A 21,001-nucleotide genomic window follows, 5' to 3' on the forward strand; every position below is an offset into this window, starting at 1 on the left:
TAAGTTCACGCGTCAGCTACATCAGCATGATCGCTTCAAGTACTTCAGTACTAAACAAGTAAACTTTACCCATCGAACGGTGCCGCCACAACATCAGAGGTTCTGTTACCAAAAACGTAAAGCCTCTTCAGTGTTTGTGATCAGAGGATCTGAACCGATTTTTTCCCCCCTTTTCCCAATGTGGATTTATTTATGAAAAATAATGTTAATATATTATACATTTTGTTAGTTTGGGTATTATTAGACAAGCTGCTTCTTACTGTTTTTCTGCTCTGATAATTTTCATTTTAAAACATTTAACTGCAAAAATTTTTAAAAAGAGATAAAGAAAATTTTCTGTCTTCACTTTACAACACCATCCCAGTTACTGTTGCTCTTTTTTTTTTTTTTTACAAAATATTGACTGAATGAAGATCAGTGTGCAGATGTAGAACATTAACAGCCATTATTGTGATGTTCACGTAGAGATGAAGGAACAATAATGCAATCGAAACCCGAAGAAAATACGACTGTAATGGAACAGGACGCTCGGAAAAGTGCTTTAGTATACATCAGTTTTGATTTATTTATTATTATTAGAATAAGTGGAAATAAAATATTTATTTAATATGTATTAATAAAATATTTATTAATATAAAATATTCCTTATAAGTAATAAGAATAATGATACTAATATTAATATTATAAGTATTTATGAAAGTGTGTTGGATGACTGAATAAGTACATCAGGCTCTTGATGCTCTGATAAAATTCTGAAAGGAAATAAACCACATATTAATCTGAAGTTTATTTCATTTATATATTTATTTGCTGTGAGTTTCTCACTGCTGAGTTTTTTATTCAGTTTTAAACCCAAACATGTAAAATAGTTTCCGACCTGCTCTGAAACTTTCCTACTAATTTTACTGAAGCTGAAATAAAGATGAAACCAGCCGGACGAGGCCTGAACAAACTGTGTCACTGAGGTGGTGAACAGAAGAGGTTACAGAAATTATTCATCACTGAGGTGGTTCTTTACAGAAAACAGCTTTTTTTCTTAACATTTAAAGAAACTTCATTAATATTTCAGACTCACACTGGTGGACCTTTGAGTATTAAGACTTTTGCTGACTTTCGCACTTCGTCTGCTAAATGCTGAAAATGTAAATGCTGAACTGACTGATGGTGACATTCAGTAACAAAGCAGTGCAGAAAATAACTGAGCACTTATATAAATAAATAATTAAATAAATAAAATCAGGCAATCAGTAAAATATTAAAGAATTGAACACTTAGTAGTGAGGCGGGTATGAGCTAGGACCTACGGTACATGCTTACGACATGGCAAAGCGCTCTATATAGGGTACTATGTAGTGAACATCTGTGATTTGGGACGCGTCCTTTCCCACAGCGCTAATCACGCAGCACATCCGGGTCATCAGCTAATCGCCATTTTACTCACACAGGCCGAAGCAGAGGTAAGAGATGTGCAGCTGACTGAAATTATAACATAAAATTATAATAAACTCTTTCATTTCAGTACAAAGAGATTTATTATGTTTATCTAAAGTTCAGAACTTTAGTGTGGTTCCGGTTTCAGAGTTTTATTTTGTGTTGTTGTGCTAATAGTTAGCATTAGCAGTGGTGCTAATCAACAGAGCGAAATTTCAGAACCAGTCTATTATTGTTATTATTATTATATTCAAACAATAATTACGATTTAATTATCAATTAGACAAGCCAGTAATAAAGTTCATATTCTAATAAATTAATTCAAGCTAATAGTGAATATATTGAACCTCATTCAGCTTAATTTTATTTATTATAAACTATCATTCATTTATAAAGTTGTAATGACTGTAAGAGTAAAATGCAATGTTATTAAAAACAGTGTAAAACATTCCATTTAAAACATTTTTATTTACATATCTGAATCATTACTGGTGTGATTGTACAGGTTGAAGTGAATATTGGATGAGATTGGAGATGTGGGATCAGGGAGGGCAGTCCTGGTCGCAGTGGCCTCTGAGCCAGCAGCAGTGGATGCAGTCCTTTCAACACCAACAAGATCCAGGTATCACAGATCTACATCCTGTTATTAATATCATACAGTGTTTTATTTAATGTGATGTGTGTTAAAGGTGAAGCAGGCGTGACCTGTACAGTGTATGATAACCAAGGTAGAGCCCCAGTACAAGTGTGAGCAAACCTTACGTGTGTGTGTGTGTGTGTGTGTGTGTGTGTGTGTGTGTGTGCGTGCGTGTGCAGGTCAGGTGGACTGGGCAGCATTAGCTCAGGCATGGATTGCTCAGAAAGAGTCGACTGGTGGGGTGATGGAGCAGCAGCCCAACGGACAGGATGCTAACAATCATAACAACTATCAGACTGATCCTGGATTTAACAGAATGTGGCAGCCAGGTGGGATTGAACCTCAAAACCTTCTTGTTTAGAAACATTACTTAACGCACAAATCCTACCTGTTTTACCCTGGATTATATGAAGAGAATATTAATCTATGACCCCCTTATGGGTTGAGGGTGGGGGTGTGCTGCTTTTATCTTATTCCACACAGCTTCATTCATGGAAGCTTTTTCATTCCTTGTTGAGATGAGCAGTGGTGTCCTTCAGCCTCAGTTTTGCTTTAAGGTGCTTCTGGTGGAATTTCAGCTGAGTGGTTACATGATCCTGTTCGTACCTCCACCGTTGTAGTGCTTGTATTTAGCAGAGGAATCTGTCATGTTTTTATTTGTGGGTGCAGTAATGGACTCAGTTATGTTTAACTTGATCTTTTATTCTTTTTGGTTGCTGGTGCTTCAGATTGGGGAATGCAGAGTCAGCCTCCACCCCCTCCTCTTCCTCCTCCTCCTCCACCCACTGTGGATCAGACGTGGATCCCTCCAGCTCCAGCACCCATGGATATCGTTAATCCTTCTGAGGACAGTAACAGTCAGAACAGTCCGGAGTTCCACAGCGATCCACATCACGGCTTTAACCAGAACAGTCACAGCTTCAGTAACCAGCCTGAACACTTCCCTGTTCCTTCCATACCAGTTAACCAGTTTGATTATCAGGTACACCACACACACACACACACACACACACACAGTTATGTCACATGATCCACACCCACACACCTGCTCTGATCTTCAGCTTCGCTTTTCCTCTTCTGTTCTCCAAACTGTTTATTCTTTAAGTTGTTTATTACAGTTTTAAAAAGCTGAAGGTTCAGCTGAATAAGATCATCTAATAAAAAACTAAATGTAAATATAGAAGTGAGTGAGTGAAGCACATGCACAGAAGCTGCACGACTCCTGCTGTAGTGCTGTGTAGACTCGTCAGTTAGTACTGGACTGGTTTTCAGGTTTAATAAACCAAAAAAAAGTTTGTGGTTAGGATTAGGGTTTTTAAGACACTTTTGATGGACATGTTCTGTTGCTGTTTTGTGCTCAGCATGGAGCGTTTGCGCCCCCAAACACTGCTTTCCCCCCTCCATTCTGGCCTGACGGATCCCAGAACAGACGCGACAGACTTTCAACATTCAGGCCGGAACATCCCAGATCACCTGTTCAAATGGGAATCAAACCTCCAGAAGCTCCAGTTATTGGTGAGTGTACACGCGCACACACACACACACACACACACACACACACACACACATGTGCACAGGAGATATTTAGTTAGCTGTTTGAAACTGGTGCTTTTTTGATTAGTTAAGTCCTGTTTTGAGGCTTTAACCTTTAATGTTTGAACTCAGTGTGGTGGTCTCTGAGAAGTTATAGTGTATTATGTTGTAAATTAGATGCTGTGAAGAGACGCACCCTGCCGGCGTGGATTCGAGAGGGACTTGAGAAAATGGACCGAGAGAAACAGAAGAAGCTGGAGAAGGAGAGGCTGGAGAAAGAACGAGCAGAAATGGGCAGCAACGAAAACGACGACGACGCACCAGAGGAAGAGGGAGATGAAGCTCGGCTGCCACGAAAGAGCAAATTCGTAAGAGTAATTTTTACTGAAGCTCCTTGTGCTGGTTTATAGTGTTACTGTGATATAAAGTTCTAACCACTATATCGGTGCCCGGGCGGCTGTGTGAGGATTGGTTGCAGTAAATTCCTCACACAGCTCATTAGAGTAAATGGTGTTGTGATGAGTGTGTGAGATGAATTATAATGCGAGTGTGTTTGTGGTTTGTAGGACAGTGATGATGAGGACGGGGAGGGTGATGAAGGTGAAGCTGCAGAGACGGGTGTGTCAGCAAAAATCTCATCTCCTGCTAATGAGGAGGAGAGTGAACCTGAAATGACCGAAGAGGAGCGGGAGTTCCAGCTGGTTTGTCTTACACACTTTTATAAGTATGTGTAGTTTGTACAAAAGTTGTGTGTTGACCATCTCACCACCGATCAGAATAAATCAGTATCAACTCCAAACCTACTAAAGTAAATAAACTAGGAATTATTCATGAATATTTGATTATAAAAGCTGACGGTGAGAAATGTGCTGTACTGGATTTAAATTCTCAGACAGACTTGAGGTACTAGAGACCGACCTGATACTGATCCAGTGTTTCAGACCAGTATTAGTCCCAGTCTAGACCCACTAATTATCCTGTAATTACCAGCAGGAGTTTTTACAGCTAACCAGTGTGTCGTTCTTCTGTCTCTTTCAATAGATGCTGTTGACGAAAACTCTGTTGACTGAGGTTCTGCTGGAGGTGACAAATGAGGAAATTCTTCACGTGGCCGTGGAGGCTCATCGCAAAGCCGGCAAAGGTCTGAGTGCTCTCCTGTCTGATCATACAGCCGCTCACATGTATTATTGGAGCCTCAGTATCAGAGGCTCAGTGTTAGACTCTGTATCATTCCTGCACTGGTAGAGAAGTGAAGGTCAGCTAGAGCTGAACTGTTAGTCATGGTTCACCTCAGCGTTTCTGTAGCTGGAGGTGAAGCTGGAGAGACTGAGCAGGGTGAAGTGAAGCTGAACTGTGTGCTTGTGTTCAGACTGACTGACTGATTGTCCCTGAACTGAACTGCACTGTGTCTTCTGTGTTTAACCCTTCTCTTCTCTCCATTTTCTTTTATTTGGTTTTGTGCTTGCCCAAGGCGGCGTTGTGAATAGTGTGTTATCACTGTACCCTCCTTTGAGACAGAAATGGTGGCTGTTTGTGTTTTAACATGTTCTTCCTGTTGTTGATGTGAATCAAAGCTCCTGCAAAACAGCTGGCACAGTCCAGTGCACTGGCTTCTCTAACCTCACTCGGTAAGTGCCCATTTCCTGGTGTTGGGGCGAGGCGGGATTTGGGGGGGAGGGGGTGTTCAGGTTAGTGGTGGGGGGGGGGGGGGGGGGGGTTAGATCATTCTGCTGTTTAGATATTTTTATTATTAGAGCGTTTGGTTTTCTTCTACACACAAGTGCAGAATTGAAGATAGAAGGAATGAAGGAATTCACTGCTGGTTGTTTAAGTTAGCAATACTAACATTTTTATATTAATACTACTTACTCTCGCGCACACACACACACGTGCACACACAGTTCAATGCACTATAATTCTAATGTCCTTTTATTTCTACAAACGGTGCAGCCAGTTGCACATAAATCCAGACAGGTGTAATAACATCTCAGCTCCAGTCTGAGCATCAGTGTACTGATTCTCTGATCAGAAACGCTTGTTTGTGTCTGAGTGGAGCTGAACAGATTCTGATCTCAGCAGTCTGACTGAGTTTGTGGAATCTCTGTGCTGGTCGCAGCAACATAGTCACACCTACACTGTTACCATAACAACCAAGCTGACTACAGGTGCAAAAGTGACCATAGGAACAGACCAATTAGATTTAGTCATTTGTAATTCACAGAGTGGACGCTCGATCTGCCCTTCAGTCTGAACATGTAAATATTATGTGTTTTTTTAATCAGAGCTTTAGTGTGAGGTGTGATTATTATCAGACTCTGATTCCCTGATGCAATTTCACACTAAATCAAGAAATCCAGACGCTCTAATTATATTTGACATAAATATAATAAACACTCATGCAGTGACCATCATGTTTATTAAGAGCATGCTGCATTACTCACAACACTGCATTCAACATAGACAGTGTGTTTTTTTTAAGGGGGGTGTTTGTATGGCAGGCCTGTTTTTCACAGTATACACACATCAACAACTGTTAACTAAATATATATCACCACATTCTTAAGATCTCATTATAGAATTAAAGTTTTATGCTAATATAACAGTATTGTTGTGCAGCGCTAATCTCGATCTTGGCGTTAACTTCATTAGAATCTCTTATAATGAGCCAAGCGTGATGATTAGCTTACACTCGCATTATCATGACACTGTTACATTAGCATGATGCTGATCTCATTCTAGTTTCCTGCTAATGCTAGGCTAACCAGTTCAACATACCTCTTCAAACCAAATGTAAATACAGAGCAGAGTGTGAATGATCAGTTTGGTGTGGACTAGCTTAGGCAGATTCCACCAGAACCACGATGATGATGGTGTGTGTGTACATGTGAGAGGATGAAAAACTGTAAATGTGTGTCTGTGATTTTGTTAATGAATGAACACGGTTATGGCTGCAGGACTGGGAGCGTACGGATCAGATGAGAGTGAAGATGAGGAGCGCAGTGTCAGGGGATCAGATTCATCCGACACAGATGAAGAGGAGCTGCGGCATCGGATTCGGCAGAAACAGGACGCCTTCCGCCGGAAAGAACAGGAAAAACAGGACCACGAGGAGCATACTAATGCTAACACAGGTTAGCATCACACACACATACACACAATCCTGAATTTATTTGTTATAAAAATCCTCAGTCATGAGTCTGAGGTGCGGATCAGAAAAATAATCATTCAATTCCACATCAGACATCACATAAAATACACCACCATTAAAAAGTGTCTATATACTTTTGACCTGAGCTCAGTGTGTGACGTCTGGCTGTTTGTTTGTGTGTGTTTGTGTGTGTTTGTGTGTGTGTGTGTGTGTGTGTGTGTGTGTGTGTGTGTGTGTGTGTGTGTTTGCAGAAGCTTCAGAGCGAGCGAGCAGAGAACGCGAGCAGGAGAATCACGAGGATGAGCAGCCAGAACACAAACACAAACAGGAAGTGAAGGATAGAGAGGTGGAGTCAGGTCAGAAATCAGAAGTCAGGGAAGCCAAGCGTTCAGGGTCGTGCCGCAGCCACACTTCCTCCTCCAGCTCGTCTTCCTCCTCCTCCTCCACATCCTCTTCTTCTTCCTCATCCTCGTCCTCCTCCTCACGTTCTTCCTCCCCACGCAAAAAGAGGAGGCGCAGTCGCTCGGCCTCACGCAGCAGGCGCAGTCGGAGTCGCAGCCGCAGCAGGAGTTCCCGCAGGAACCAGTCAGAACGCAGAGAGAGGAGGCGGAGCAGCAGGGATCGGAGCTCCGCCCACTATAGGAAGCGCAGCCGTAGCGGTGACAGGCGTCGCAGTCGTAGCCGCAGCCGAAGAAAGAGATCGCGCAGCCGAGAGCAGGAAAGGAGGAGGGAGAGGAGCCAAAGTCGTGAGAAAGAAAAGAAAAAACGAGAGAAGGAGCAAGAGAAGAGAAAAGAGAAACAGAAAACCAGAGAAAAAGAAAAAGTCAGGGAGCGAGAGAGGGAGAAAGAGAGGGAGAGAGAGCGAGAGAGAGAGAGGGACACTAGCACAGCCAGAGAGGAACAGAGCAGATCGAAGAAGAAACAGCGAGAGAGCGATGGAGTTTCCCGACAGGACAGCAGGTCCAGCAAAAAGAGCTCGACCAAATCCAGCAGGAAGTATTCGGACTCTGAATCCAGCCGCTCCCGCTCGCCCGAATCTAGCAAAGGCAAGAAATCCAAAAAAACTAAACGTAGTCGATCACGCTCCACAGAAAAATCACACAAGTCTGGTAAGAAGGCAAGCCGCAAACACAAGTCTAAATCACCATCAAGGTAGTACCATTTTATTCTTTTTCCTTTTTAATGTGATAATCTCTCTGTGATCTCTCATGTTTACAGTCATAGATTTTATATTTACATGTTTAGTAAAGATTCTCCTGTTTAATACTTCTAGCTGCTTTACAGTCAGTACTTGTGATCCAGCTGTGTACAGATGTGAATGTGTGGACGTGTGTGGGTGTAAGATCCCACTGACTGTGGCTGTGTGTGTGTGTGTGTGTGTGTTTTATTTGTGCAGGTCGGACTCTCCCAGCCGTCGCCGGCGCTGACGACTTCTCCGTTTCTGTAGTTTATTTTTAATGGTGTGTTTGGTTGCAGAAGCAGAGCTGTAGGTGAAATTCTACACTCAGTGTAAATAAAGCAATTCTTTTATAAGTCATGTCTGGAACACAGGACCTTCTGAAGCATGAGGATTTTTCTGCTGTATTATGAGAGACTCAGCATTAAAATCATTTAGAAATCTGGAACTGTAATATTTTAAACCCACATTTAATGTAAAGTGTCCAATAAAACATGGATTTTCTGTCCAGACTGAGATTCTTCTTCCACCTTCAGTCAGAACGTTTTTAACTGGCTGAGTTGGATCCTGACCTGGATCAGTTTTGCTCATTTTCTGACCTACCTATCCACCACACACACTACTGACTGACATAAGTCCCAAACAGAACTTTATTTTGACTAAACTCATTCAGTCCACTAACCGTCTCATTAGACTGAAGTCTGACTGATCTAGTTCTACCTTTATTTTTATAAATGATGTTTTTGTTTTATATTTTGTAATTAATAGATTAATAAGTAATTTCTTTTCCATGCAGATTCTCTTTTGACTCACTAAAGTTGAAATGTGTTTCAATGTGTTGAAATTGTTTTAAAGAAACTTGTAGCTAATGTAGCTAACAGGTAGTGGAAGGTTCCAGAATAAGATAAGATAAGATCGCCTTTTATTATCCCACAGGGGGAAATTTGTAGTGTTACAGCAGCTTTCAAGAATACAAAAAATGGAAAATTACAAAATGTTTACATGTATGTACACATATATTAAAAAGTAAGAATATGTAAAAATTACAAAAATATAAACAGTATTTATAGAGGAAGTTAACCAAATATTGCAGTTATTAGAAATATTGCTCAAAGTACAGCAGTAAAGTGCAAAGTTACAAAAAATTACAAAAGTAAAAATTACAAAAATATAAACAGTATTTATAGATGAAGTTAACCAAATGCACAGTTATTAAAAACTCCACCTTCAGTCAGAACGTTTTTAACTGGCTGAGTTGGATCCTGACCTGGATCAGTTTTGCTCATTTATAGAATCATGATAACAGACCACCAAATTCATTAGAAACCCCCAACACACACACACACACACACACACACACACACACAGATTGCTTGCTGTGCTTCAGGTGCACGTTTTAAATATTAAAATAATGAATTCTGTAATGTGTTTTGTATGAATGTTTGGATTCCTGTTAGAGAAAGTGATGTGTAATTAGGTAATGTTACAAGTCCAATTCATCACAATAGCAGCGACTACAATGATCACCCTTCTCCAAAAACATGGCTTTGTTATAAAGTTAAACATCATTATTATGCAATTATTAAAATTTATTGTTTAATAAAATGTAAATTATTAGTGAGCGTGATTACATTGGGCAGTTAGCATGATGCTAAATGGCGGTTATTGGTGCTACAATAAAGTAAGATTTTTGACATTTTCTAATAAACTATTGAAGTTATTTAAATTTTTAGGATCTACAAAACCTCATACAGAGTTATTACGAAGTTACACCTTCAGATTTACTGGAAAATTTAAATAATTACTGGAAAACTGCTGTTCAGATTAGATCAGATTTAACGAGGATTAGTTTGTGAACTCTAGAGTTGAATCTGAAGTGTTTTTGTGCTTAAGTAAATTAAAGTAAAAGTTTGTCCTTAAGTAAATTAAGTCTTAATGTTGGTTTTGAATTTAATCTTGCTCTTTTTTCATTTTAAAGATGCTTTAACTGAGCTGTCACTGTCGGAGTTCTGATTCCTGTTAAGTGTGTAAAAATATTCAGGAGTAACCCCGCAAACACAACCTCACAATGTTATATTCCAGACATCTTTCAATTTGCATGGAAATTATTTATATTTAATAATTACAATCATTAGAATAACAATAATACAGATGTGCTTTTAAATTAATTTCTGTTAAATTAAAATCAAAATAAATGTAAAGATATAAAACTTTTAGATTATAGTTTTATTTACGGCTTTAATGAAGACGTTCTGGTATAAGTTTTTTTCAGCACATTAATATAAATACATAAACGGTTATACCAACGCAGTCAAATATTATTATTTTATATATTATTATAGAAACCAGAATTTTTCATTACGCATGCGTATCAATTTTATGACACCGTGCTGGAACTGAGAAGGTGCTGTGTTTCTACCCGGAGCAGATTAGTGTAGCACCCACACGGTCACATTACAGTGTAGGGAGAATGTGATGTTTACAGCAGTGTGAATCAGAGAGTGTAAAAAAATGTAATAATAATTATCATGTTGTGTATAAAATTAAATCGTTTCTGTAGTTCTGTTTTTATACACTACAGAATAAATTATTCAACACAGCAGATTAAATATGGAATTCATAAAATACAGAACAACCAGTTCAGCAGCTGGAGGAGAAACAAAGTCACACAAACTGCAGCAGCACAGAGGTGAAAATACTGCTGATTTATTATTATTATTACTATTACTATTGTTATTATTATTATTATTTTTATTATTATTATTATTAATAATAATAATAAAGACTATTCTGATGCTGAAATTGAAACATTACATTTTTGCTTTGGTGTCAGTTGTGATTCTTCAGTTCATGAATGTGTGCAGACTAATACTATTATCAGTACCAGAATTATTATCAGTAACAGAATTATTATCAGTACCAGAATTATTATCAGTATTGGCTATTACTCCTGATTTTAATATGAGAATTATATTAAAGATGTTGTTAATATTTGGACAGGCTGTATTTAATACTATGATATTTGTACTTGTTTTTGTCCTGTAGTCTCATGTACCGAAGTGTTCGTCCTGTAGCACACAGCAGTGTGGATCCTGATGAGATTAGAAAGTTCCAGGTTTTGGCTAATAAATGGTGGGATGTTCAGGGAGAATTTGCAGCTCTTCACTCGATGAACGATCTGCGAGTTCCTTTTATCCGGTTAGTACATGAATCATAAATCTAAACATCGATCTGTTGAGTTGTTGAGTTTACATCCTCACACAGTTTCCACTCTGTCATGCAGTGATAATCTGTTGAATGTGCACGGTGTGAGACAGGGGGGTCGACCACTGGCAGGACTCCGGATTCTGGATGTGGGCTGTGGAGGAGGGTTACTCACCGAGGTTCATAAACTTTATGACCTTCTACACTCACATCAGATCAGAGCACTGAATTAGGATGGTTCTGTTTCATTTTCACTCTTCTGTTTTCAGCCGTTGGGTCGGCTGGGTGCGGATGTGTTGGGTATCGACCCGGTGGAGGTGAGTGTGAGGACGGCGGAGCTTCACTCGTCCCTCGACCCAGCGCTCAGAGAGAGGGTGAGGTACCGGGCGTGTACGCTGGAGGAACTGACTGAGGAAGGAGGAGAGGAAGAGAAAACCGAGGAAGAGGAAAAGGAAGAGGCTTTTGATGCCATTGTGGCATCTGAAGTGGTGGAACACCTTGCAGAACTAGACACCTTCATACACTGCTGCTACCATCTACTGAAGGTCCACACACACACACACACACACACACAATATAGAAGCTTTCAGTATAACACTGTGTGTAATAACTCTCTGTGTGTGTGTGTGTGTGTGTGTAGCCGGCTGGTTCTCTGTTCATCACCACTATTAATCGTACTCAGCTCTCGTATATGTTGGCCATCATCATGGCGGAACAGGTTCTTCATATGGTCCCCAGAGGAACTCATCAGTGGGACAAATTCATCACCCCAGTAGAACTAGAGACGCTGCTGGAGTCCTGTAAGCACACACACACACACACACACACACACACACACACACACACACACACATACAGTGGGGGAAATAAGTATTTGATCCCCTGCTGATTTTGTAAGTTTACCCCCTTACAAAGACTTGAACAGTCTATAATTTTTATGGAAGGTTTATTTTAACAGAGAGAGACAGAATATCAACAAAAAATCCAGAAAAAAAACATTAAATAAAAGTTATAAATTAATTTGTATTTAATTAAGGGAAATAAGTATTTGATCCCCTACCAACCAGCAAGAACTCTGACCCCCACAGACCGGTTATGTACCCATGAGGAACACAAATTAGTCCTGTCCCTGTATAAAAGACTCCTGTCACAGAATCAGTTTCTTCCATTCAAATCTCTCCACCACCATGGGCAAGACCAAAGAGCTATCAAAGGACGTCAGGGACAAGATTGTAGACCTGCACAAGGCTGGAATGGGCCACAAGACCATCAGCAAGAAGCTTGGTGAGAAAGAGATCACTGTTGGTGCGATCATTCGAAAATGGAAGAAATACAAGATCACAGTCAATCACCCTCACTCTGGAGCTCCATGCAAGATCTCACCTGGTGGGGTAAGAATGATTCTGAGAAAGGTGAGGTCAGTCCAGAATTACACGGGAGGAGCTTGTCAATGATCTCAAGGGAGCTGGGAGCACAGTCACCAAGAAAACCATTAGTAACACACTTCACCGTAATGGATTGAGATCCTGCAGTGCCCGCAAAGTCCCTCTGCTCAAGAAGGCTCATGTACAGGCCCGTCTGAAATTTGCCAATGAACACCTGAATGATTCAGAGAAAGCTTGGGAGAATGTGATATGGTCAGATGAGACCAAAATTGAGCTCTTTGGCATCAACTCCACTCGCCGTGTTTGGAGGCAGAGAAATGCCCGGTGGGGACGGTGTTCTTGGGGTCATATCCAGCATTTCTCTGCTCCCAGCTCCCTTGAGATCATTGACAAGCTCCTCCCGTGTAATTCTGGACTGACCTCACCTTTCTCAGAATCATTCTTACCCCACCAGGTGAGATCTTGCACGGAGCTCCAGAGTGAGGGTGATTGACTGTATTTCTTCCATTTTCGAATGATCGCACCAACAGTGGTCTCTTTCTCACCAAGCTTCTTGCTGATGGTCTTGTAGCCCATTCCAGCCTTGTGCAGGTCTACAATCTTGTCCCTGACGTCCTTTGATAGCTCTTTGGTCTTGCCCATGGTGGTGGAGAGATTTGAATGGAAGAAACTGATTCTGTGACAGGAGTCTTTTATACAGGGACAGGACTAATTTGTGTTCCTCATGGGCACATAACCGGTCTGTGGGCGTCAGAATTCTTGCTGGTTGGTAGGGGATCAAATACTTATTTCCCCCACTGTATATACAGTATATAGATTAAGGTTTAATATTTTGTTTGTGGTTTGTTAATGTTTTCATTTAACAAACTGAGGTGATTCAGCTAAAAGATTCTGATAAACTGACAAAATCTGATGCACTAATCCGTGTGTGTGTGTGTGTGTGTGTGTGTGTGTGTGTGTGTGTGTGTGTGTTGTAGCTGGGATCAGTGTACAGTGTGTACGGGGGATGCGGTGTAACCCTCTCACCGGCGGTTGGAGTTGGCAGCGGAGTACAGATGTGAATTACGCTCTTCATGCCATCAAACAGAGTGAAGATTCATCCAACCGCTCAAAATAAAGGCGCCCTGATCATCAGATTATTAGATTATCAGATAATCATTTCAGATTAGAATAAATATTCAGTAAAATCTTTCATGTTTATAATAAATTAGATGAATAAAATGAAACTCAGAAGTTTGTGTTTAGTTTCCTGTGGAGCATTTAAACGTATTAAGATCATTTTTTGGCTCTTTTGTGGTCACACGCTGATGTTCCTCTAATAAAAGTTTCTTCTTTAATCTTTCTGTATTTTTATTCACTTTTATCAGTAACATTAAAGGCCCGAATTATAAAAATGTAAATAAAAGATATTATAGATTGTAAATTACATCCTGATTGTAACCTGTTATATGTGCTACATGGAGTGTACTGTATAAGGAGTAGGGATGAGAGTGATTTGGGACACAGCCCAATAGATAGATGGATAGTCGCTTTATTCATACTTCAGGAAGTGGGTAGTGAGGGGAAGTGGTTTGGGACACCGGGGTAGGGAGGTGCGAGTGATTTGAGACGGTTAGGACGGTGAAGCTTTTTTGGAAACATAACACACACACACACACACTTACATTAAACAGAGAGGTGTGTGTGTGAGAGAGAGAGAGAACCTGGAGTGATGGTGCCGCTCTGCTTCTCTCCCCGGATGACAGCGGGACTCTGGACTCGGCTCTGCGGGCTGCTGGTGCTCTGATCCCCGGGCTGTGTGAGTGAGTTTGGGGCGGGCTGGGTGGATGTGTGAGTCCTGGTGGAGAAGATCCGTGTGTGTGAGTGCTGGAGCTCTGCTGGCTGCTGCTGTTTACATCCTGTACGAGCTTCTGTCCATCAGGTTCTCCTCATTTTATTCATCATTAATACATTTACATTCCTGCAGCTTACATAAATATAGATTATAAACATAAATCAATCAAATCAGCACAACAGCCACATTTACAGCTCTGATTATAAAATACATTTCATTTACATAAGTATTGTTTTTATGTGTTTATTTCACTGTACATTTGTTATGCAGTAAACAGAATGAAATTATTACAGATCATATAAATACTGTTTTATATAGAATATAAGAGCCAGGGTCTCCATCCTGCTGAACACAGGAACATAATAATAATAGTAATAATGATAATAAATAATAATAATTACCCAAACTATCAGCAGATAGATAGTTTAGTTTTGATTAGTGTGTTTATGCCCAATCACTCACTGGCTGTTATAAGAACAATATAAAAGAACAATTTTATTTTGTTTTAGGAAAGAACAGGAACTCGACTCGACAGACGCCATCATCCTCCATCAGTTCTCTCGACCCAGAACCGGCGCTCCCAGTCTCCATCCCCTCTGTCTGAAGATAGAAACTTACCTGAGAATGGTGGATCTACCGTATCAGGTACACACGCCCCTCACACCGTCAGCTTCATCTTTCCCTTAGTAACAGCAAGTGGTCCAGGTCCTGATGCAGCAAAGCACCTCCACACCATCACACTACCACCACCACGTTTCACTGGTGCTGTAATGTTTGATTTTCAGCTGTTATAATCAGATCCTTGTTTTTTTCTCCCATTAGTCCCATTTCTGCAGTTTTTTTTTACATTGTGAAATCAGGAACACTGAGCTCAGCTAAAACTGGTGAATTTTGCACTTTTACTGGAGTTCTCTGTGGGTGTAAAACTGTGTGTGAACTTTACCACAGACGAGCGTTTACAGCATTAGATTGAGAAACAGAAACAGTTAGTGAGGTGCTGAACATTTACAACACATTTATAAATGTTTTATTTAGATCTGCTAACCATCAAAAGAACCTTGAGGAACCCTTCATCATCAACATTGAGCTGTTTGTGCTGTAGTTTATTGAGATGATTAAACTTTCTTTCTCCATGTGCAGAATTATTTTGATGGCGGTCTCTCAGCACAGGCTTCCATGCCGTGGATGGAGTACAATCACCAGCGAGTATCAGGAACAGAGTTTATGATTGAGTTTCTGGAGGAGAAGCTGGGAGTGAGTCTCGATAAGAGTCTGAGTTTGGAAGACATAGCTGTCGCCCGTACCATCACCAAACTGGTAGAGGAACATCTACACTGGTGAGTGGAACCAGGACTGGGTATCATCATCACTGAGGCCTGAACTATAAAGTTCATGTCTGGTTCTGGTGGAGCTTCAGGGTGGTGCTCATACTCACCACGACATTCACATTACCCAAATCAAACTACACATCATAGGGGCAAAAGAATGTGGACACCCCTTCTAATGATTGAGTTCAGGTGTTTTAGCCATGCCCCAAAAACTTTCAATGTCATGGCAACAGATTGGGGAAGGTCCTTTCCTATTCCAGCGTGACTCTGCCCCTGTGGTTAAGGCCGAGGTTTTTTCTTTTATTATCTTTCTTCCACTGATCCTCCACTCGCCCTGATATTGATCCACTGGTTTCCAGTTCTGTCGTGTGTGTGTGTGTGGTGAGAGTAGCTATAAATAATCCATGATGGAAGGAAACCTGGACCGTCTTACTGATGTGAGTCAGACAGGAAGTTCACATCTTCATCCATTTAGGATTGAACCCATAAAGACTCTCATCCCTCCCAATAACTGCAGTGCTGGTGGAGCACACAGATCTTCTGTTCTTAATGTGTGTGTGTGTGTGTGTGTGTGTGCGTGTGCGTGTGTGTGCATGTGTGTTTGCAGGACCCTGCTGTACTGTCAGTGGGTGGAGCGGAGGGATCAGACTGAGCAGATGATGGATAAGTGTGAGTGGATGAGATGGACTGTGTGTGAGCTGAATGGAGGTTTGTTGAAGAACGTGATGTTTCTCCAGGGCATCGGACGCTTCAGCACACACCTCATACACAACCTGCTCGAGAAAGACCTGCGTACCCTCTCCACCCTGCTCGGTGAGATACACACACACTCACACACACACACACACACACACACACACACACACACACACATACACACACACATAAACACACACACACACACACACAGTACAGTTCTTCTGTGTGTAGACTGTAGGTTTGTGTTCTTAAAAGCAGAAAGACTTTCTTCTGAATACTTTCTTATAACCACAAAACCTCACTGCAGTGTGTGTGCTGCTAAATAAAGTTGTGTGTGTGTGTGTGTCAGGTGATAAGAAGTACATTATGGGATTAAAGATCTCCAGTGTAGATGCTGCAGTGTTTGGACACGTCGCTCAGGCCATGTGGACACTACCAGGATCCAAACCGGAACAACTCATTAAAGGTACACACACACACACACATGCACACACGCACACATACAGTGTATCACAAAAGTGAGTACACCCCTCACATTTCTGCAAATATTTTATTATATCTTTTCATGGGACAACACTATAGAAATAAAACTTGAATATAACTTAGAGTAGTCAGTGTACAGCTTGTATAGCAGTGTAGATTTACTGTCTTCTGAAAATAACTCAACACACAGCCATTAATGTCTAAATAGCTGGCAACATAAGTGAGTACACCCCACAGTGAACATGTCCAGATTGTGCCCAAATGTGTCGTTGTCCCTCCCTGGTGTCATGTGTCAAGGTCCAAGGTGTAAATGGGGAGCAGGGCTGTTAAATTTGGTGTTTTGGGTACAATTCTCTCATACTGGCCACTGGATATTCAACATGGCACCTCATGGCAAAGAACTCTCTGAGGATGTGAGAAATAGAATTGTTGCTCTCCACAAAGATGGCCTGGGCTATAAGAAGATTGCTAACACCCTGAAACTGAGCTACAGCATGGTGGCCAAGGTCATACAGCGGTTTTCCAGGACAGGTTCCACTCGGAACAGGCTTCGCCAGGGTCGACCAAAGAAGTTGAGTCCACGTGTTCGGCATCATATCCAGAGGTTGGCTTTAAAAAATAGACACATGAGTGCTGCCAGCATTGCTGCAGAGGTTGAAGACGTGGGAGGTCAGCCTGTCAGTGCTCAGACCATACGCCGCACACTGCATCAACTCGGTCTGCATGGTCGTCATCCCAGAAGGAAGCTGACGCACAAGAAAGCCCGCAAACAGTTTGCTGAAGACAAGCAGTCCAAGAACATGGGTTACTGGAATGCCCTGTGGTCTGACGAGACCAAGATAAACTTGTTTGGCTCAGATGGTTTCCAGCATGTGTGGCGGCGCCCTGGTGAGAAGTACCAAGACAACTGTATCTTGCCTACAGTCAAGCATGGTGGTGGTAGCATCATGGTCTTGGGCTGCATGAGTGTTGCTGGCACTGGGGAGCTGCAGTTCATTAAGGGAAACATGAATTCCAACATGTACTGTGACATTCTGAAACAGAGCATGATCCCCTCCCTTCGAAAACTGGACCTCATGGCAGTTTTCCAACAGGATAACGACCCCAAACACAACCTCCAAGATGACAACTGCCTTGCTGAGGAAGCTGAAGGTAAAGGTGATGGACTAAACCCAATTGAGCACCTGTGGCGCATCCTCAAGTGGAAGGTGGAGGAGTTCAAGGTGTCTAACATCCACCAGCTCCGTGATGTCATCATGGAGGAGTGGAAGAGGATTCCAGTAGCAACCTGTGCAGCTCTGGTGAATTCCATGCCCAGGAGGGTTAAGGCAGTGCTGGATAATAATGGTGGTCACACAAAATATTGACACTTTGGGCACAATTTGGACATGTTCACTGTGGGGTGTACTCACTTATGTTGCCAGCTATTTAGACATTAATGGCTGTGTGTTGAGTTATTTTCAGAAGACAGTAAATCTACACTGCTATACAGGCTGTACACTGACTACTCTAAGTTATATCCAAGTTTTATTTCTATAGTGTTGTCCCATGAAAAGATATAATGAAATATTTGCAGAAATGTGAGGGGTGTACTCACTTTTGTGATACACTGTATGTGTGTCATGAAGGGTGTGTTTACTGTTTGACGGTGCTGCTGTTGTTACCTGTGTGCAGGTGAGCTGAAGAACCTGGCCAGGTACTGTGAGAGGATCAGGACTGAGTTCTGGCCCGAGTGGAGGGTTGAGTCTGAACACTGGTGTTTGGAAACACTGGACCAGAGTGAAACCGACTCTCCAACAAACTTATACTCGCCTGACACGGACCGCTCAGGACACTCGCTATCCGACTCAGACATGGAGATCAACCAATCAGATACTGAGAATCTGCTGGAATCAGAAGACTTTTGACCCCTGAGAGAAGAACGTTAGTTTTAGAGGAGCAGCGTTTGGACTGTGTGATGGAGATGAATTCTGATCCACATTCTACACAGAGGAGGAACGCAGCAGTCAGCCGTCAGTCAAACCGACTAGACGGGACTTTACTGAGTCAGACTGTTTCTGCCCTCATTTATTTAAGTTTATGAGTCTGATGAAGCTTCTGTTCCATCTTCATGTCTGATTAATGCTGAGATGGTTTTGGTCTCACAGCAGGTGGAAATACTGAGCTTTGTTCGTGTTGCAGTTTTTTTATCACCACACGGTGGCGCCACATACAGTCAACACAGTCAAGTGATGAAGCTAAAACTGTTTTTATTTTTCTCCTTTAATTCACATTTAATCTGATCTGCTCTCTCACAATCAACCAAACTAAAAATAAACTGTGTGATTATCATTTGTCTGCATTGTGAGTTTTATTTTCTCAGTTTACCAGATAATATTATTAATATTAATCATTCATTTACTCAGAATTACTCGTTATTGTTTATTTTGTTTGTAAAAATTGATTCTACTATTATTTTATTTTATATTACTATTAAATTATCACATCCATTTACTGATCAAAGTATTATGATGGTAATGATTTCCAAAAACTTTAGATTAAAAGTATAATACAGTTCATACAGTGAAACAGGAGTGTTTTGTTTCTCTGGAGAGGTTTAGGGATGCTCTTTATCTCTCTCCTCATGCCCTCTCTCTGCCCTCCTGATACCCAGTTTAGCTCTAAAACCCCCAAAATCCTCAGAGAACTAATTCAGCTGCTGTATCGAGTCTGTCGCTCCTCCTCAAGACTGAGGAGTAATTATAAGTGCTGCTGTACCCACCGTGGGGTAATGCCAGATTAATTCCACACCCCCACCCCACCAGCAGGATTGTTTATGCTAATTTCTATTATGTTCTGAGCTTGATGCTGTTTGGTGGATTTTCTCAGTAAACACAAACCGTCACAGTTGATCAGTTCACCAAATTAGACCCTCACAAACACAGAGGTGAGGATCTTCTTATGAGGCTTATAGAGGAGTGTGAGTGTGTGTATGTGTGTGTGTGTGTGTGTGTGTGTGTGTTTGTGTTCACACAGGATCGTCCCATCAGAATTTACTTAGGAGGCTCAGAACCAAAAAAATATTCAAATATATTATACACAAAATACCAAAAAACAGGTAACAGTTTACTCATTTATGGAGTTAGCTTTGTTGTGGTGTTTATAAACCCCCTATTTGCACCATAGGGTGCGTCTGCTCCTATAAAAAAGCCTCATAGTTGTTGGCAATTCTCAGTCATGTTGGTAAAACAGGGGTTACACTAGGTATCAAATGCAGGGCTGCCAAAATGTGACACAGTTTTGTTGAAATGTATTTTGGTTTCTTGGAATAAAAGGAATTAAAGATTAACTTTCTGTTGTTGTGTCAGTGTGACTAATTAAACTAATTAACTAACGACTGTTTTAATGATCTGTATTATCTCTCTATGGGTGCCAATACTTCTGCAGCTGATTGTTTTCATTTTGTATTTTTCTCTGCACTTTATTTCAGTATTTATGAAGCATCTTTTTGCTTAATAATCATTTCACGTTGGTGTTTTTAAAAATCCAGATTTGTAAAGCATGATTAGCCGTTTGCAGTGATGCTAGCACTTTTGCTACAGAGAGTTAGTTAGCATTAGCTAAAACTCACATGAATCAGGTAATTTAAAGCTTCTGAGAGGAAATCACTTTTATTAAGCTGATTAAAAATGACTTATTGCATGAATGATTGATTTACTTGCTGGAACCCGAGTCCCAGAAGACATGCTAGCGACTACATTGTGCTAGCATTAGCATGCCTCATTGGGTTCTTAATCAGTGATTGTTTTTGATCTGATGAGCGTGAGCGCTGATGATTCCTGTCTGCACAAACTAAAACAGAAGTTCCTGCTAACAGTTTTAGAGAAATGAAGATGATTTTCTTGTATTTAACACATCAGGTTCCTTCATCTTAAAACTTTTAATGCATTAAGAAGAAAAGGAAACTTTTGGTTAAAATGCATGAATAATGGTGGGGGGTAAATCAAATGGGGCTGGTACACGGGTATTTCTGGAGTGAAGAACTAAATGTCGTTTATTATTGAGCACAAATTGAATAGTGAATAAAATTCTGGATGATTCTGGAAGCATGGCGGTCAGAGCTGGAGGCTTTCCGGCTGTAGTTCTGTGTCTGATACCCATGA

General features: G+C 41.0%; 3 protein-coding genes across 3 annotated transcripts in view; all 3 read left to right on the forward strand.

The window, feature by feature from the left end:
* pnisr (PNN-interacting serine/arginine-rich protein) overlaps positions 1 to 8,436 on the forward strand; it is a 10,843-nt gene extending 2,407 nt beyond the window's left edge. The window contains exons 4-15 of the mRNA XM_062990215.1: positions 1 to 58; positions 1,944 to 2,053; positions 2,248 to 2,397; positions 2,797 to 3,050; positions 3,430 to 3,583; positions 3,779 to 3,969; positions 4,168 to 4,302; positions 4,643 to 4,742; positions 5,176 to 5,229; positions 6,556 to 6,732; positions 7,001 to 7,901; positions 8,146 to 8,436. The exon at positions 1 to 58 is cut by the window's left edge and continues 7 nt beyond it. Coding sequence (XP_062846285.1) covers positions 1 to 58; positions 1,944 to 2,053; positions 2,248 to 2,397; positions 2,797 to 3,050; positions 3,430 to 3,583; positions 3,779 to 3,969; positions 4,168 to 4,302; positions 4,643 to 4,742; positions 5,176 to 5,229; positions 6,556 to 6,732; positions 7,001 to 7,901; positions 8,146 to 8,176 — 2,315 coding nt within the window. The 3' untranslated portion in view covers positions 8,177 to 8,436. The remainder of the gene's footprint in view (positions 59 to 1,943; positions 2,054 to 2,247; positions 2,398 to 2,796; positions 3,051 to 3,429; positions 3,584 to 3,778; positions 3,970 to 4,167; positions 4,303 to 4,642; positions 4,743 to 5,175; positions 5,230 to 6,555; positions 6,733 to 7,000; positions 7,902 to 8,145) is intronic.
* Positions 8,437 to 10,366: 1,930 nt separating this feature from the next.
* On the forward strand, positions 10,367 to 13,852 carry coq3 (coenzyme Q3 methyltransferase). The gene is made up of 6 exons (XM_062990223.1): positions 10,367 to 10,615; positions 10,972 to 11,124; positions 11,210 to 11,309; positions 11,400 to 11,675; positions 11,771 to 11,930; positions 13,493 to 13,852. The coding sequence occupies exons 1-6, from the start codon at positions 10,455 to 10,457 to the stop codon at positions 13,630 to 13,632; spliced, it is 990 nt and encodes a 329-aa protein (XP_062846293.1). The 5' UTR covers positions 10,367 to 10,454; the 3' UTR covers positions 13,633 to 13,852.
* Positions 13,853 to 13,972: 120 nt separating this feature from the next.
* faxcb (failed axon connections homolog, metaxin like GST domain containing b) lies at positions 13,973 to 19,190 on the forward strand. The gene is made up of 7 exons (XM_062990216.1): positions 13,973 to 13,979; positions 14,319 to 14,436; positions 14,859 to 14,994; positions 15,490 to 15,686; positions 16,285 to 16,490; positions 16,726 to 16,842; positions 18,534 to 19,190. Exons 1-7 carry the CDS (start codon positions 13,973 to 13,975, stop codon positions 18,764 to 18,766), a joined length of 1,014 nt encoding a protein of 337 aa, XP_062846286.1. The 3' UTR covers positions 18,767 to 19,190.
* The last annotated feature ends 1,811 nt before the right edge of the window (positions 19,191 to 21,001 follow it).

The sequence above is a fragment of the Trichomycterus rosablanca genome, unplaced genomic scaffold (assembly GCF_030014385.1).
Source record: "Trichomycterus rosablanca isolate fTriRos1 unplaced genomic scaffold, fTriRos1.hap1 scaffold_156, whole genome shotgun sequence".
Lineage (NCBI taxonomy): Eukaryota > Metazoa > Chordata > Actinopteri > Siluriformes > Trichomycteridae > Trichomycterus > Trichomycterus rosablanca.